Here is an 18,621-nt window from a genome sequence, read left to right on the forward strand (position 1 = left end):
ACTTTTATTTGTTAAATTTATTAGTCGCTTTTTCTTCCTGCAGGCAACTCAATGTGACTTTCTGAAGCGACTTTGAAAAGCAGTTGGTTTTATGTTCATGGTCAAGAACTGGTTGTTACTACTCAGTTTGATTTATATGGAAAACTGAATCCATGAAAGGGATTTTACTGTGCAGTGTTCTCATTTGAAGCATTCTTAATGCCTTGCAACCAAAGTGTACAGTATATGTTTTGTCTTCTGGATTTGTGCAAAGTATAGGCAGTTACATATGCCAGATTGTGGCCAGATCCGAAACCTAGAAGGTTCCAAAATGTGTTGTTTGAACAAAGGGAAACACAATATTCTGCTTTAAAAAATAAAATTTAAAAACACCACCAAAGTCTGAACTCTACCATTGCATTTGTTCACTGACTCACATTTATTCAAGTAAATTTATCCAGTGTATTGACACCAGTTTCTGTCAACCTAGCAGTTCAAAAGCACACCAGGGCAAGTAGATAAATAGGTACTGCTGCAACGGGAAGGTAAACAGCATTTCCATGCGCTCTGGTTTCTATCACCGGGTCGCGTTGCACCAGAAGCAGTTTAGTCATGCTGGCCACATGACCCGGAAAAGCTGTCTGTGGACAAATGCCGGTTCCCTTGGCCTGAATAGCAAGATCTCATAGTCACCTTTGACTGGACTTAACCATCCAAGGGCCCTTTACCTTTACCTTATACCTTTACGTTACATATAGTGTATATTTGCAATAACTGTAACTGAGACAAATGTGCAATAGCCCCCTGTTCAATAGGAATGTTGCTTTCATTTTGTAGAAGTGAGGCTGAGCTGTAGCAACTTGTCTAAGGCTCCCAGACCAAAGTAATGGTTGAACAGGAATTTGAACATGTATTCCTTGAAAAGCATTGATTCCTAGGCAGTACAACTTATTTTGGCCTCAGCGAGACTCCATACCTAAGAAGGATATATATTCTTCCTCCTAAAAATCTGCACATATTTTCTTTTCTGAACCTCAGTTAACGTGTTCTGCTTTCTTCCACTGCAGCTGCCTTGCTCATCGTCTCCGAAGTTGCGGACCGAGCCAATGACAGCATGCAACAAGGGGTGAGTTCCACCTTGCACCGATGCCTCCTAAGTGCTACCAGTTCAGATATATCTCAAATCAACATTTACTTTTAATTATCTGTCCGAAATAAATATTAAAGTGTAAAACTTATCGCACAGGGTAGCTCCCCAATGCCCACTCAGAAGCAAGTCCTATTGAATTCAGTGTGGTAAGTGGGGCTAGTATTGCAAGCTTACTTCTGGGTAAACATGTGTACGACTGTGCTGTAAAGCAACAATGAAACATTCTGGTGTTAAAACAAAATACGACTATGCCTGAGCTAGGTGGTTTGATGTAGTATGGGAATTGCTTATAAATAGACGAAATAGCTATGCAAATTAGGGTTAAACGCTTCCAACATCAGGGCATCAAAGTCTCCGTAGCAGCTGCTTTTGAAACATTTCTAAAGATCTAACAATTGATCTGCTGTGTCACATCTAGTTTGGCTCCCACACAAATAGAGCTCAACCTGGAAACCTACAGTACATCGTAACTTTCAATTCCACAATGTAGCAGTTTTTCTTTTCCTTGTGCCACTTCTTTCCCCCACCTGCTCTAGCAGAGCTCTAGGGGTGTGTCTCAGCAGGCAGGGAATGGAAGCCAATGTTGGGACCAAAAAGAAACAACACCCGCAGTAGAGCATCTGTTTTGCACACAGAAGGTCCCAGGTTCAATCCCATGCATCTTCAGTTGGGCTGGAAACCATGAAACCCTAGGAAGTCTCTGCAAGTCAGTGTGGGACCGTCCTGAGCTACCTCAACCAACAGTCTCACTCAGTGTCAGGCACCATCCTGTATTGCTATTAAAGTTTGCTGTATCAAGAAAACTGATCTATGGTTGCAACATGGCAGCACACATTTTCTTGCATCCTAAGATATCTTCTTCTTTGGCGATCACTCGTAGCCAAGTAATATTGTCTTCCATAAACACAGTTTTAACAATGGGTCCGTAAGTGACTGTGGAGGCCAATTCTGGATCCACACGTCCTTCCACATTGGGGACATTGGTTTCCAGGCGGGAGTTGATCACAGTGTGGATTTGCCAAGCGTGCCTTCCTCTCCCTTGCATCCTGAGATCGAGTTTCTTCAAAGCCCATGACACCTTTGGTAAAGGCTGTTCTCCAACTGGAGTGCTCGCAGGCCAGTGTTTCCCAGTTGTCAGTGTTTATACTACATTTTTTTAAGATTTGCCTTGAGACAGCCTTTAAACCTCTTTTGTTGACCACCAGCATTACGTTTTCCATTTTTAAGTTCGGAATAGAGTAGTTGCTTTGGAAGACGGTCATCAGGCATCCGCACAACATGACCAGTCCAATGAAGTTGATGTTGAAGAATCATTGCTTCGACACTGGTGATCTTTGCTTCTTTGAGGCAACTCTTACAAGAGCCTGTGGTCAGGTGCTCCGAGACTTGCATGCTTTTTAAACCCTACAGTAGCTGACCACCAAAGAAACAAATTCACTTCTCAACTCTGGCTTTTAGATAGAAAATTCATGGACTCACGACACTTCCGTGGAACCACATGGTGCAGACTGTTATACTAATTCACCTGCTCTTATAGGCTGCTGGGGGATTGTGCAAGGAATCTTGTTATGCTTTTGAAAGGTGAAAACATCTGGGGAGGGTAGCCTGCCAAGGGTCTGTGAGCCAGATCCACCCGACAGCTTCCGTCTGGTCAGATGCAGCCCACCTTCTCTTTACATAAATTTAGGATTGCTGTGTGCCTGTGAAGAGGAAACTAAACTTCCACTTTAAAAAAATAAAAAAATGTAAGCCATGTGCTTTGTCAAGATGGAAAGTCAAAGCAGCTGCTTAAAATATGGCCAAGAATGTCCCCCACTTCCACACAGCTGGGAATCTCCGATTGTGGGATTTAAAATCCATGTCTCTGAAACATGTGCCAAGACTGAGCACAGCCAACATTTTCATGGTCTGTTTTACTGCCCAGGTTTCAGCAACATTTTCCTTGTGGACAAAAAAACAGATGGGTCCTTGCACTGCAAAGTCTGTAGACATTTGCACACTGCCATTTCCACTTCATTAAAGAGGAAGAAAACGGATTTGGCGGGGCTGGGTGCATTGCCACCTGCAAGCAGAGTTAGCTCTCCCTCCCCACCGCCATCTTTCTGGCTCGGCTCCTGTGCCTTTCTCTGAAGGTTGGCACGCATAAATTTTGAAGGTGAAATTTCCCCTGGCATAGTGCTGGAAGTGCTGGGGGGGATGTTTAATTTTTGCTCATCCAACTGCTGTGAAAGGCCCAAGAGGAGGGACAACAGAAAAGCTGGCAACTCTGCCAGGGGAAAGTATTTCTAAGGAGCTGAAGAGACAAAATCCTGAAAAACCAAGGGTCTCACTCTTTTTGCATCTGCTCAGCCTTAACTTTGCCCACAGAAGCTGAATTGGTATTAAGCAAGCATTTCCTGAAAATAAATGTTAGACCAGAAATCTAATTCCTTTCAGAATAGGACTAGGCTCATGATCCATTTTCTTTTCACTAGCTGCCTCCATGAAACCCACCAGTCCACCAATTGATAGTTATTGTTATGAAACTCTATGAAAACAGCTTAAAGGGGAAGTGGAGAGATGAACTAAGTCTACCACTGGCCGTCTCCCCTTAAACATACCCACCTATTTATCTTCTGCCCTCCAACTTTGAAACTGCTTTATGAAGCTTTGTGGTCACTAATCAAGGTGTATGGATCTCTTTCGAAAGTAAAATTTTATATATACCAAAGCAACAATGAAAAATGCAATAAAAATGAATGACGCTTCACTTCCTAGCATTACTTTTGATTGAATGAAAGGCTTTTAAAACAAATTATATATCTTGCTTTTTACTAACTGGCTGTTTAATTAACCTATTAAAATAATAATTACCCCTGATTCAATTGATATTTTTCTGTTGTTTAATGAAGCTAGCAAATTTTCTCAGCTAAATACCCCGCCCCCCCAAAAAAAAGATGCATTGTGAAGAAAATGCTTTTAAAAGCATTGATTGTATCATGAGACATAGTATCATCTGTGAACAGGACTTCCATTTCCCCAGACAGGGTCCTGATTAAAATTCAGTCCACTCCTTTAATTTGTGATTAATCAATTCATCATACCAATTAGTCAATTAATTCAGCCGTAATTATTGGCACTGGGCAAAACTTAACTAGCACTGTTCTTTTCCTTTCCAAGTCTCCTTCATAGCCCAATCCTGTGTGTGTTAAGTTGAAAATAAGACCCAGTGTCTTTAAAAGCAGTTAACACTGGAGTAAGCGTATATAGGCTTGCAGCCTCAACAAACCATCTGCCCAATTAAAATGTTTCATGGGAACAAGAAAACCTCGCTGCAATGGAGACGTGCAGACCAAGATGTTAGGAGACCAAACGCACCGGTGCTATGAATGTAATGAGAGCAATTCATTAAAAACTCATCCCTTTCGTACCACAGTACCATCCAACATTGTCACTGTAATGGGAACAAAGGTCTCATTAGATTCATTTTAAATACCATACTGTGGAAGATTACACAACTTGCCAGGACTCATTGATTGTGTCCAAGCTCTTCAATGCAGGTAGGCAGTTAATAGGGTCAGACCCCGTTAATGAGTTCTCTAATCTCTGCAAAGGACACAAAATTTCATTACTTACTTAATAGTTAACCTTGCTTGTAAAGACCACAGCTACATATCTATTGCTACTGAAAGTGCATCACAAAGAATCCTGTCAACAATTCTATGGCATTCAAAGGTGGGTTGTGTTGTTGAGGTGTTTTTTTAAGAATTTGCATAATATTTATTTACTATTTAAAATTCCCTTTTATCTACTTTCTCTCTCTTTTGCAACTGCGTTTATAACCCAGCCCAAAGCAGCTCAGGAAAAGTTGCAAAACAAAAAACAAAAAACTCAGTATAAAATATCCTATTTAAAATTCAGTTAATAACAAATGTAATGCAATAAACCACTTGTCGATGAACTTTGGATTGTGTGGCGTATATGACCTAGAGGAGATCTGAAATGGACTAGACTACTTCCCAATGTTACAGGCAAATATTGTGACTGCATCTAAGTAATTTTACTCTCCTGGTCTCCGAAGTAGACATTGGGATGGTAGTCTAGTGATGCTGCAGACAGCAAATTCTCTCATAAAGATCCCTTGCCCCTGTTACAGAACTAAATATCCAGGGAAGGAATGTTTGTCCACGGAGACAAAACAGTTAACTATACTGATGTTGTTATGTGCCTTTGTGATGGCAGGCAGTGAGTGAATAGCTGATTTCTCATTACTGCATCTCAGTGCCAGGAAATGTTTCATATGTTGAGCTTCTGTTGATGCAGTTCCTAAGTTATAGTTCTTCTTCCATAAAAATATGGCAACACTCCTATATAGGGGCCTTAGGCTACTTCGACAACAACCTTTTTCTCTGGAATTGCCATTCTTTGTTCACTTTTTATGGAAAAGGCAGATGTTGCATTTGATTATTTTCTGTATTGTTTGAATTTGCTTTTTCAGACCTGATTTGTGGTATATCTCCACCCCCAATAAAATGCTGATACCGCTCCATCCTGTCTACTGTGGGCAGGCAAACTTCTGTTGTGGTTTCTAAGGGCTCCTGAGTCTTTAATTAAACACTTCCTGTATGCAGATTCAGCAGGTTTTACTGTTTCCCAGTGAGGATAGCTGAGTGCCAAAATTACATATTTCTTTCCCCTTGAACAGCAGAAATGTGTTTCTGAAGTGGGAGAAACAATTAGTAGTCTCCTTTCATTATTTTTGTGTTGTTGTTTTTAATATACAAATTTTCGGTATAAAAACATAAATTACCAACTCTCTTCTCCTTTGTACGCATAGTTCATAGCTGCACCATACATTAAAAGCATATGGCTTTCCCCAGGTAATCCTGAGAACTTTAGTTTGTAGAGGGTGCTGGAAATTATAGCTCTGAGAGGGGTAAACTACAGTACCCAGAATTCTTTGGGAGAAGTCATGTGCTTTAAAAGTATAGTGTGGATGTGACCCTGGAAACGGAAATGGAGGCACTTAAGACAAGCTGTTCAAAGAGATAGTTCGCAGACTACATACTGCACCCAAAAGGAACAAATGTTTAATTAATGTTGCAGTGAACCTTTGTGGAATGCCGCTTCCTCTTGATTAAGCATTATAAGATGATCTAGATCACATTAACTTCTGGGCAATACAGTGCTTCTTGTATAAAGGCTGGTTCACAAGACCACGCTGAGGTGTTCCAGGGTTTAGTGACTCTCTGCTCAAGCCCTCCCATGCCACACCTATTGTGTGACTACTAACAGTTATGCAGCTGTTAATTGCCTTTCACATCCGTGCTATTCTTAATGCTCTGTAAAGTTGCTTTAAATTTATTGGTTCTCAGTCGCTGGCCACTTTGGAACCTCTTTTGGAATCGGAGAGCAGGGTAGAAATACTTGAAAACAAATGAATTTTTTGAAGTGCCTATCTGGAGCCTCCATGTTAATTCTTCTAAGCACACTTCAGAAGATTAATGCCTCAGCAATGATAACGCTTTCTAATGAGAAGGCAACCTTCAGCCCAGCCAGTTAGTGAAATCTACAGTAGGTGTAGAGCCAGCCCTATTACTAGGCAGAGCAAGGCAGCTGCTTCAGGGGAAAAATAATGGGGGGGGGGTCCCATGAAAGGGCAGCAAACTGTGACTTAAGTCTTTGTTTCTTTATAACTGCTAGACAGAGATGTTTGTGGCATTTCCTGCTTCAACTGCCCAAATAACTTGGCGAGGTTTGGATATTATTCACCTTAACTTGTAGGGAAGAGGGTGCCATTTGCTGTTCTGCCTCAGGTAGCAAAATGCCCTGTCTTGGTGCATTTTGAACTTAAATGGGGATGTTTTGAACACCTCCTAAGAATCAAAAGCTAAACCTTTCCTTGTTTGTTTTTGGTCCTTTCTCTGCCACAGGAAAATTTGCAGAAGCTGGTACACATAGAGCACAGCGTCAAGGGACAGAGCGACCTCCTCCAACCAGGAAGGGTGAGTTACACCTGGATTCGGTTCCACTTACTATAAGGTTGCCACCCTTTTTTTCTGTCAAGGCCCCAGTAGCTATTATCATTAGCAGCTTATATGGTAAGGCTTGAACTGCCCTCTGGACTCTCGCATCCCTGCAGCTTAGCAGAACAGGCCTGGGGTGGGATAGGGTGGTGGCAAGGATGGGTCCACCACACAGACGCCCCAGCAGGAGGTCTGGCAGCGCATCCTTGCAGGCACAACCTCACTGCCACCCTGAATCACCCCAGCCCCATCACCTCAAGGACTGCTTGCCCTAGAATTGATTATCACCCCAAAGAGAAAACCTGCTGGTGCTTTTAAACTCTTCTGCTGATGCCCTTCTCCGAAGACCTCCTTCAGTGGTGAGGGAGAAGGTCCTTTCAGCCATAGCGTCTCAGTTATGGAGTACCATTGCTGGAGAGGCTTCCCTTGCCCCCCAACCATTTCAACTTCTAGGCAGAAAAAAAAAAACACTTTGAATTCGCCCAGGCTTCTGCTGAATGACTACTCCTACTAAATTGTTTATGAATCACCATTTACATAAAAGTCTCAAAGCAATTTATATGCATGTCATAAAAACAGGCAAAATTCATTTTTTAAACAGTCCAAAAAAACAAAATGGGTTTAAAGAAAATACAAGACAAACACCTAAGGCAGAGATCTTTTCATGCAGCTGGGAAAGCTTGTCAAAACAAAAATATCTTTGGTTGTTTCTGGAAAATACAGATAGTAGACGTCTGTTGTATCTCCACAGGAATGCTGCTCCATAGTACAGGGGTTTTGACACTGAAAGCCCTACCCCAAGTTACTGTGGAACTGAGTTCTGATATTTTGGAGACCTTAAGAAGAAACTCTGCAGGAGAACGCAGTGGCCTACATCAGGGATAAAGTGGTCTCTCAAGTCACCTGGTCCTGAGCTGTACAGGGCCTTACATGTCAACACCAAAACCTTGAACTTAGCCTACTAGCAGATTGGCAGGCAGTGCAAATCCTGCAACCAGGTGCTATATATGCTAGTTGTGATTTGCCCCCACAAGCAACCTAGTTGCCACATTCAGCGCTAGCTGCCGCCTGTAGACCCATCTTTGAAGGCAGGAGGTACTGACTGAAGGCTCTGTTTTCCTCCTCAGGTGTTTCTTAAAGAAGGGACGCTAATGAAAGTGTGTGGGAAAAATAGGCACCCTCGACATTTGTTCTTGGTAAGAATACTTTAATCTCTTTCACACTGCGGAAACATGCAGGCAAGTGGGTCTTGGTGACTGAGGCTTGTGATCTAAACATCCCAGCTAGGAGGCCAGCTACAATGAATGCAGTGGGATTTGCTTCTGAGCAAACATGGTTAGGACAGCACTGCAAAGCTGCAATTCCATGCACCCACTTTGTAGTAATTCCCAATGTGCTTAGCAGACTTACTTCTGCATAAACAGGCATGGTATATGACTCTGTATATTAATTGTCTCATAACCATTATACCCTAACGATGGGTCAATAGGAGCCACCCCTTTGGTCTCAGGATTTATTTGGCACAAGGAATGATAATATTTTAATTTGTAGCAGGATTTATTTGTTTTTTACACCTATCTCCTATGCAGCGTTAATTAGGTGTGCCTCCTCAACCCATTGATTTCAATGTATTTAGGTATATATTAGCTTCCTTTGATGCTGATGGAAGTGCCTCTGTTGGGAGCAAATAGAAATTTGCTGGGCAGGAAGATTTCTGTCAGGACTGTACCACCTCTGCTACAGTCCTGACCCTGGTGTCCCTGGTCCTGCTGTGGCTCTTATTTGGAAAACAAAACAAAACTAGACAGGTAGAATGCAATCACACACATTCAATATCATGTCCATCTTGGTTCTGTTGTCGTTTAGTCGTGTCCGACTCTTTGTGACCCCATGGACCATAGCACGCCAGGCACTCCTGTCTTGCACTGCCTCCCGCAGTTTGGTCAGACTCATGTTGGTGGCTTTGAGAACACTGTCCAACCATCTCGTCCTCTGTCATCCCCTTCTCCTTGTGCCCTCCATCTTTCCCAACTTCAGGGTCTTTTCCAGGGAGTCTTCTCTTCTCATGAGGTGGCCAAAGTATTGGAGCCTCAGCTTCACGACCTGTCCTTCCAGTGAGCACTCGGGGCTGATTTCCTTAAGAATGGATAGGTTTGATCTTCTTGCAGTCCATGGGACTCTCAAGAGTCTCCTCCAGCACCATAATTCAAAAGCATCAATTTTTCATGGATCAATGCCTTGTCGTGGCGAAGAGGCTTGAATAACTCAGAGAAGCTATGAGCTATGCCGTGCAGGGCCACCCAAGATGGACAGGTCATAGTGGAGAGTTTTGACTAAACGTGATCCACCTGGAGAAGGAACTGGCAAGCCACTCCAGTATCCCTGCCAAGAAAACTCCATGGACAAAGACAACAGGCATATTGCTTCTAAAACTATGTAAGATCAGGCTGACACCTTATTTTCACTAAAACCTATTTTCCTGTGTGCTTAGCTCTGGAGCATGCAAAGTAATACAGTATATCCATGCCTGAGGTGCCTCTGAGCTGGAGAAGTGTGCCTTCCTTTGGTTACTAAGGAGATTCAGTTAGCCACTGCTGTACGGTAGTTTTAGCAGGCAGATCTTCCAGGGACCAGAATACTTCCTTGCAATAGTGTTCCTTCGCCCTTCTTGCTGCAATGCTGAAGAGGCAGTGGGAGATGTAAGCATAGGCTTGGCTTCAATTATGCTTTTCACAGTTGTCCTCATCATAAAAAGTTGCAGAGACGGAGGCAGTGTTATAGTTGAAACAAAGTGTGCATTGAAATGAGAGTAAATTTACCATTAAAGGGCTATGGGGTGGCAATTTCTCCATGAGACGTGAATTTAGGCTTCTGTTAAACCTTGTGTTGAGTGGGATAAAACTGGCTGCTCACTGCAGGGGGGGAAATAATAATAATCCCTTGGCATATGGAGATATTGCACAAGCTCATTCTTGTGGGATTTAACAGACATATCAGTGACTCTTTCTTTTTCTTTTTTAAATGCTTGCCTGCCAGAAATGAATGACATGGTAATGCATGTGTAGTATCACGAAAGACAAAACTGCTGGAGTTTAGATTGAAAAGGAAGAATAGGGATCAACAAATTTTAAAAAGTGAAACATCTGGGCCATGCAGTCCCATTCTTGGTAATTCTTTTTTTTAAAAGAAAGAAAGAAAGATTTCTAGGATGATCCAGGAAAATAAAAGCCTGAAAAACCTGTGATGTATTTCTCAAGACTATCGATTAAACTGAAAGCCATCGGTGGTTCTGGTAGGAATATCACAATCTGGATTGGTTGGGAGGCAGCTGCAAAGGAGAGGATGGGGAAGCTTCATTGCATGAGTAGTAAAGATCATGTAGACTGGAGATACTATCAGATTGTGATGTTTCTACCAGATTTTGAGGCTTTGTGTGGGGATGCAGGGGCAAGGAAGAAGACAGGGAAGTTCCTTTATGCAAGTGGAAGCCTGCTGTGCAAATGGAGCCAACATATTGGATAAAGCCCCTTATGTAGATTGTGCACCCATGTATTGTGCGGCTATGATAAAAGTGGAACTTCCCCGGTGACATTTTCTAGCATGGGACTGAAGCAGTCTGAGTAAATGTGTGCTTGGAAGGAGGTAACACTGAGTTCAGTGGGACATACTTCCTTACATAAAGGGCTGCTGACCAAAAGGCATTTCTGGATCTTCAGGTGGCAGAAAGGTGGTCCTTTAGAAACGACATTTTGCACAGCAAACACACATTATTATGTTTGAAATAATTTGAAATCCACATATAGTGATCCATATGTAGGTTTCATTCCATGCCCCGCATGTAAAGTGGCTGACAGTTCAATGCCTACAGAATATTCCAAAGGTATTTAAGCTTGGAGGGGGTGGAGAGTGTAAATTCAGCTGCATACCCTGGTGATCTTTGAAAAGAGGGTCCAGCGTCTCTGTAAACAGATAATGGACTCAGGAAACAGGCAGGCATCCAGTGAAAGAGAGCAAACAAACATCCTGCCAGGATGCACCAAATTCAACAATACTGCACAACTTTGTGGCTGCAAACTACATCCAGCCTCCCAGCCTCGCATAGGTTTTCCCCATTCATTATTCCCCTTACCAGTTAATGAAGTAGTTCTCAAGTTGTGGGGTTGGGATCAAATTTGAAGGTGCTGGAACATTTGGAGGAGGAGGCACAAGTTCCAGGGTGCAGGATTATGAGTCAGGCTACACCTTGATCTCTCAGAAGCCTGTATCTGGGTAGATTGAATGGGAATGAGCCCTTAATGATTGTGTGTGTGTGTGTGTGTGTGTGTGTGCGGTGGCTACTTGTGGGTTGTATGCTGATTCGTGAATATGCAGACATCCTTGCACACTAGAGGAAGAGGTACATTTGAATCCACCCCCAAAATCCAGCACCGAAAAGGGAGCATAACCTTAGAAGGGAGCCCAACCTCAAATGCTGAGAGGCACAGACTAGGCTCATGCATATAATTCATATCACAGAGCACTACAAGCAGGCAGGATTAAAAATCCTGGGCACATAAAAAATGTCCTAACCTGGCACTGAAAACCAAAATGAATACAATGTCTGTGCCAGTCTGACTGGGGGGGGGCATTCCAATGCTGGGAGGCCACCACCTAGAAGGCAGTGTCCTTTAAGGCTGCATTTTGCAGATGAAACTGAAGAGGGCCTCCTCTGAAGATCTAGATACAACTGGTCACAGATGAAAGAAGCCAGCAGTGACAGAGGAAGCACAAGTGATTTATGTTTCCTGTTTTCTTGTTCTTTTTGGACTTTGCATCAGAGGAAATGCATGAGTCCCTGCTTTTACTACAGCGTGGAAATAATCATCCACGCTTCTTCCACAGTTCTTCTGCAGCTTGTTTGAACATCTCAAAATTGTTCTTTCCCACACTTTCTCTAGGAAGACTGCTCCAGAAGTCTGATGTCCAACCTAAATTTATGAATGCTGTTTTATAGTCATGAGAAGATATTGTACAAATATATTGTCAGCTTTACCCTAAATAACTTCTTTTTCACACATGCAGACACCTACACACCAATATACACTCCCTGTCAGACTGTCTTCTGAATTTGCAGTGATTCCAATCTTTTCATCTACAGTGGTGCCTCGACTTACGAATTTAATCCATTCCGAAGGCACCTTCGTAGGTCAAAAAATTCGTAAGTCGAAAAGTGCCATTGGAAACGCGATTTCCCATAGGAATGCATTGGAAACGGAAAAATTGTAAGTCGAAGCAACCCCATCTAAAAATTCGCAAGTCGAAAAAACCCTATCTAAAACCGCCGCAGTTTCCGTTCGGATGCCGATAAATTCGTAAGCGTGCGGCCATTTGCCCCACTCATAAGTCGAAAAATTCGGTTGTCAAGTCATTCGTAATTTGAGGTACCACTGTACAGTGGTATCTCCAGTTAAGAACTTAATTCGTTCTGAAGATCCATTCTGTTCTTAATCTGACTTAACCCACTTTAGCTAATGGGCCTGCCGCTGCGCCGCCAACGCACGATTTCTGTTCTCATCCTGAAGCAAAGTTCTTAACCCGAGGTACTATTTCTGGGTTAGCAGAGTCTGTAACCTGAAGCATCTGTAACCTGAAGCGTCCGTAACCCGAGGTACCACTGTATACAAAAAGGCTAAATGCATGTCATGGTGTTTCTGGAAGATCTGACTGGACAGATCATAAAGCTCACTGAAATTTGTTTTGGGTTTTTTTATCTCATGGAAACAACTTTTGAAATTGATCTCATCCACATATAAGAGCATGCATGAGGTATAGGGTTCTTCCCAGAAATGCTATCAACAGCCCATTCTGAAGCCCATTCCATATGTACATGCTCACTGATTTACTTCAGATACAATACCATCTGTGCCAGGCATTATTTAGGAAAACATCGCCTCTCCTTTGTCTTATAAACTGGGAAAAGGGAAAACATTTTGATAGGCACTTACAAAATTACTTAAGTCTGTTGATTTCAAAAGGTCTCTATTGAGCATCACTTAGCTGGCTATTGGCACTAATCCTTAATGGTATTATCTGGGTTTCCCCTGCTATATATTTGTATGCTGCCTTCGTATCTCTGCAGGTTAAAGATGTCTAGAAGCATTTTCAGTCAGTCAGTGAGTCAAGAACTGGCTAAAATATTGTTATAACGGTAGCAATGAAATAGCAATGGGGGGAAATTGCTGGTACGTAGTGCCGGTTAGATACTTACACCAGCGTAATCTCATTCATACTGCTCTTTTATACAGATACTCAGACCCTGCACGGATATTTAGCATTACCACCCCCCTCCTGGTAAGCTGAAGAGCATTAATTTGAATTTCATAGTGGCAAGTCATGGCTAGTGAGGCCTTAGAAGAGACTGCAGACACATTTCCTTGAATGTAAAGGCAAAACAGATGGGAAATAACTCTAATGGGCAATTAACAAAACACAACCACCATTAATGTTTAATAAAACTGAGGGATACTAATCATGGCTGCCATAGCAACAATGCGCTAGGGGTGGCTTCCTTAATCATCGCCAACCATACAGTGTCTTTGGTTTTGTGGAAATATTTCTCATAAATAAAATAAGCAGAATTTGTAGCCAAGGGGTGTAGCAGTGCATGCTGGGAAGGGCCTGACAATGCCTCAGATGAACTCATTTTTTTTGTTGGCGGGGTGCCCTTCATTAGCTGTCTTTTCTGTGACCTGGAATGACCCTGAACATTGTGGCTGCATTATAGACAAAGGAAGTGTGTGTATGGCCTTCTCTGTAATTAAGCAAACTTTGAATATGCAAAGGATGCTGCAGCCCAATTCTCTTATTTATTTATTTTTTGCACCGGCACCATCGCATTTGGGAGGTTGAATTACTAGCTGCAGGAACCAAGAGCATTTTTGTGGCTTAGTAACAAAATTAATTTCTCTTGATACTCTTCCTGTGGCATTAGTTCCCATATTTAATCTGTTTTTGAAATAAATAAATAAATAAATAACCACAGTCGAATTCATTTCAGTGAACCATTTCTTAATAGCTGAAGCTTTTCCTCTGCTAAGCTCACCAATCCCCAATTTCCAAGAGGCTGTAATGAATTTGTCTCTGTGGGTATGTTTAGCCCTTGTTAAACAGGGATAGATAATGAGATCACAACAACGTGGGGGTCACCAAGATGATTAGATTAATGTTGGCAGGGTGGGTAATTTATGAAGCAATAAGTAAATGATACAAAAACTTCCCTGACAAGCCATTTGTCACCTTGTCATATGGAAAGTCTGTGAGAAGCAAACATGGGCTCTTTGAAAGGATAAGAAAAGAATATATTTCTCCTTGTGCCATAATAAATCTGATAGACAACGAATAATGTGCAGGGAGCAGGGTGGGTATATAGCATGGAAGGAACTAATGATCAGGATTCGAGCATTCCAGTTCTATACAGATATGTTTTCCAGTGTTCAGAGCTATAGTGCGTGTTTTGCCAGGTGTAAGGTCCCAGGTTGCATGCCTAATACCTCCAGTTAAAGGACTGCATGTTTTATGGTTAAAAAGGCAAACTGCTGTTAAAAGTTGACAGTACTCAGGCAGAACAAAGATCCTGTGTGAGTCAACACTATGTCACCATGAGTCATGGTGGCTGGAGTTTGTTCCTGGATTCTACACTTGTGTGGGTGCAATATACAGAAACACAGATAAACACACTACATTTCCTTGTTAAGAGAGCTTCTTTCCTCTCCTATTGTCCATAGGGCTGGTGGCACTCAAATGGTTCCCCCAGTATGCTCCAACCCGTCAACTCACCCGTTTCCCCCAGTCTTTAAATATTTACTTAGTTTTAAATGCATCACAACGTCTGATTTCCCTCACAATGAATTCAGTCTTACTTTTTAATATCAGTTCTGTGACTTGTGCTTTTCAATCTTCAGTCTTTGCCTATCCATGTGCCTCTTCAGGTTCTTGCTTACATGGCTGATCCCAAGATAATAATGGGGTTCATCTTTTATACAGAGATTTTATTAAGATGTTCTGGCAGCCTGATTAAATAATCCGGCAGTAGTGGCACAGTAGTGGATTGTTGCTTATTTTTTTTTTTTTAAAAAAAAGATTTGACCCTGTGGGGATTCATGGAGTGGAATCATACAGATGCTATTCAGGGAATGATGATAGCCTGAGAAAAGGTACAGGGGGAGGAAAGCCCTGATTTGCCTTCTCCCCGATATAGCAGATTATACTTTAAAAGAGAGATCTTCTGAATCTTCTGCCATTTTGTCTAGCTTCACCCTTACCACCTGATAAATCCCAGTGTGAGGTATGAAGCCATGGTTTCACACAATAGCCTCACCCAGGAAGAACACAAACCCTATTAACTATCAAAAGTTATATAGAAAAGTAAGAAGTAAGAAAAGTAATAACGGTAAGGAAATGTATTGTGAATACTGGCTAAAGCACGCTAAAAACAAGCCCGCTTAGATAGAATCATTCAGGACACAGTGGTACAGTTGGCTAATGTCACAGGGGGTGCGTTGCAGCTACTCTAGAGTAACGACTCTCCAGAAAGTTGCCTTTTCATGCTTTTATGGTGTGCAAACTATTTACAGTGCTGGAGCTGTACAATGTACATGTTCTCAGTTGGAGTCAGAACCTCGGAATGGCGATTCCCGCGTTCTTTTCCAACAAAGCAGTCTGGGAATCGCAAATATCCTCCCCCGTTTCTTTCAGCGCAATTCCGGAACTGGAGGGAGAGGTCTTCTTGCCGTGTTTTCCTTCCTCCTCCTTTCCCTCTCCCTTCCTTCCTCTCCCAAGCGGGGCAGTGGCTCTGCGACCCTGCCAGAGCCATGTCCTCTACTTCCTGCTTCCCCGCTGGAGTCTTCCCCCTCTCCGCTGCCGCTGGTACTCAGGGAAGAACTGGTTCTCAGGATGGGAGGGGGTTGTCTGTACCCCCTGTGCCTCACATCCAACTTATGGCATTCAGCACTTAAAAAGATGTGTGCTGTTATATAAAATCTACAGATAGCCGTTCAGGATTTCAGCTGAGTGTCACCACTTACTGTGAAATAGCCGTGCTTTACTCGCTTTTACAGGGTATCTGTGTAACATCATAATCACAACATACTCCTCTCATGTTTTCCATGTTCAACTTCCGTTGCCCCATTTGATTTTAAAACACACACACACACACAATGGAACAGTGGCACACTTTCCCCTGTGGTGCAAACATTCAGTAGCTTTCCTGGCTGGTTACGGCCTATTTCTCCCCCATCCCTGTTAAAGATTCCCCAAATATTGCATATTTCATTATGCTGGGGGAATGTCTATTCCCACAACAAAATTTCCAGAAGAACTGTCTGCTCATTGCATTATAAACGGATAATCTGAAAATGCCCCATATCATTTGACCCACTGGTAGAAGTTACCCAGGTGTCTGGTTAATGTGAGCCGGGTAAAGCCGTCACTCAGCCGCTCCGTCACATGGCAAATCCTCCCACCCGCATTTGAAACACTTCCATTTGGTCCTTTCAGGAATTTGGCAATCAGGCCGTTCTCCAGATAGTTCATCAAGTTGCTCCTTGTAGTGGACCTAGAGAGTACCAGTGAGACTTGTGAGGTATGTTGCAAGTAATTGATTTTGTCTTTCTCTTTGCACAGATGAATGATGTTCTGCTGTATACGTATCCCCAGAAGGATGGCAAGTATCGCCTGAAGAACACCTTGGCTGTGTCTGGCATGAGGGTAACGTTAACACCCTCTCTTTTGTTTAGCACTGCATTTTCATCCAGCTGGAGCCTTTTAGTTCTCTTTGGCTGGAAGGAAGGAGAGGCATTTTATCTTCAAGTTATCTTTGTTTGCTACAGGAGCTGAAATGAGAAAAGTATTTAAAGCGCAGGAATTTAGAACAAGTTCAACAGCAGTGGGCCAGGATGTTAATAAAGTCCTAATGAGGCAGTTTGCAAAGAGGCTGGTCCTGAATAATGTAAATCAAAATTGATTTACTATCTAGTCAGGATTCCCTTTGATTCTCTTTGCAGCTACTGAGAGTTGCTTTAGCTAGGGGTTAATGTAGGAGCACTAACAAGAAGCCCTCCTCCACATCAACAAGTAATGAAGCAATGTGCTGTTGGATGTGGCAGTGTAAGAAAAGTTTTGAATCAATTTAAATTAATATGTTTATGAAGAAAGTGAAAATTATTCATTGCACCTGTGCCTCCCCCCTTTTTTTTCTTTAAGACATTGGTGAGGGGGCAGAGTATTTGCCTGGTTTGTGAAGTATTCAGAACATTTAAAATTTAAACAACAGGGAAAGTCCTGTGATATCGGTTTAGCTTAATTTCTCCACACTGCCTAGAACAGGCATCTCCAAACTTAGGCCCTCCAGATGTTTTGGACTACAGTTCTCATCATCCCTGACCACTGGTCCTCTAAGCTAGGGATCATGGGAGCTGTAGGCCAAAACATCTGGAGGGCTGCAGTTTGGGGATGCCTGGCCTAGAAAGCTGCTGTCCGAAGCCTTGCTGAATGGATCCAAACCTTCAAATGCCTATTATTCTTTTTCATCCTTTAAGAACAGGCATCCCCAAACTGCAGCCCTCCAGATGTTTTGGCCTACAACTCCCATGATCCCTAGCTAACAGGACCAGTGGTCGGGGAAGATGGGAATTGTAGTCCAAAACATCTGGAGGGCCGAAGTTTGGGGATGCCTGCTTAAGAACATTCCCTTTTCCACCATCTCAGTTCCAGAGAGTGGGATCCAGTGGACCAGGTGGTCTTGACCTGGCATTGTAGCCAACTAAGTTCTACTCTACCTAATTAAATTAAAACACCTTAGCAATGTCTGCTGGTTTCAATAAGTGTGACTAAAAGAGAATTCAATCCTTTGTTTCTCAGCTTCGGTTTCCCATTCATAACATGGGAATAAATAAATTCATAACATGCTGGCGTGCTCTTTGGAGGCTCCATCTGCTGCCTCCCCAGTAGCCCCCTACCCCAATTTTGCCTCTACAGAGGCCTCTTCGTGAATATGAAGCACTGCTGGTCTCCTCCCACACTTGTAGATCTTTATTCCCTCCCCCTCCCTTGTTCCTGATGTAGACCTTCACTCGCAAAGCCATTTTGAGGTTTGCCTCAGGTGCCAAAATGTATTGGTGTGGCCCTGCAGCTGCCTGAGGTGATGCGTTGCTCCCAACAGGGTACAAAGGCGTCCACTCATTCGACTGGCCTTCCTCCTGTGTTTATTTGGTGTTATGTCTGGAGTTGGGATCCTTGAATAATAGGCAGGGAGGGTTTTATAATGTAGCCGTTGGAGCCGTTGGATTGGCCGTTGGAGCTGTCCAATCTGGCTCCAGAAGGGAAGTTAGAACTAGCCTATCAGGTGTGACCTTGGGTATGAACAAAGGATATATAGCCTGGGTCTGGGAGGGGCCAGCCAGGCGACACACCCAATGACTGACTCTTTTTACCAGTTACAGGTAGGTAGCC

The 18,621-nt window shown here is 42.8% G+C and overlaps 1 protein-coding gene across 7 annotated transcripts in view; it reads left to right on the plus strand.

The window, feature by feature from the left end:
- Positions 1-18,621, plus strand: part of FGD5 (FYVE, RhoGEF and PH domain containing 5) — a 150,380-nt gene that overhangs the window by 114,306 nt on the left and 17,453 nt on the right. For all 7 annotated transcript variants that reach the window (XR_015948465.1, XM_035106525.3, XM_088663290.1 and 4 more), the window contains 4 exons: positions 1,047-1,105; positions 7,042-7,113; positions 8,262-8,330; positions 16,795-16,878. Coding sequence is in view for 6 of the 7 variants with exons in the window: in XM_035106525.3 (XP_034962416.3) it covers positions 1,047-1,105; positions 7,042-7,113; positions 8,262-8,330; positions 16,795-16,878 (284 nt within the window). In the remaining variant the exon portion in view is untranslated. The remainder of the gene's footprint in view (positions 1-1,046; positions 1,106-7,041; positions 7,114-8,261; positions 8,331-16,794; positions 16,879-18,621) is intronic.

This window comes from Zootoca vivipara, chromosome 2, assembly GCF_965207765.1.
Source record: "Zootoca vivipara chromosome 2, rZooViv2.hap1.1, whole genome shotgun sequence".
In the NCBI taxonomy this organism is placed as follows: Eukaryota; Metazoa; Chordata; class Lepidosauria; order Squamata; family Lacertidae; genus Zootoca; species Zootoca vivipara.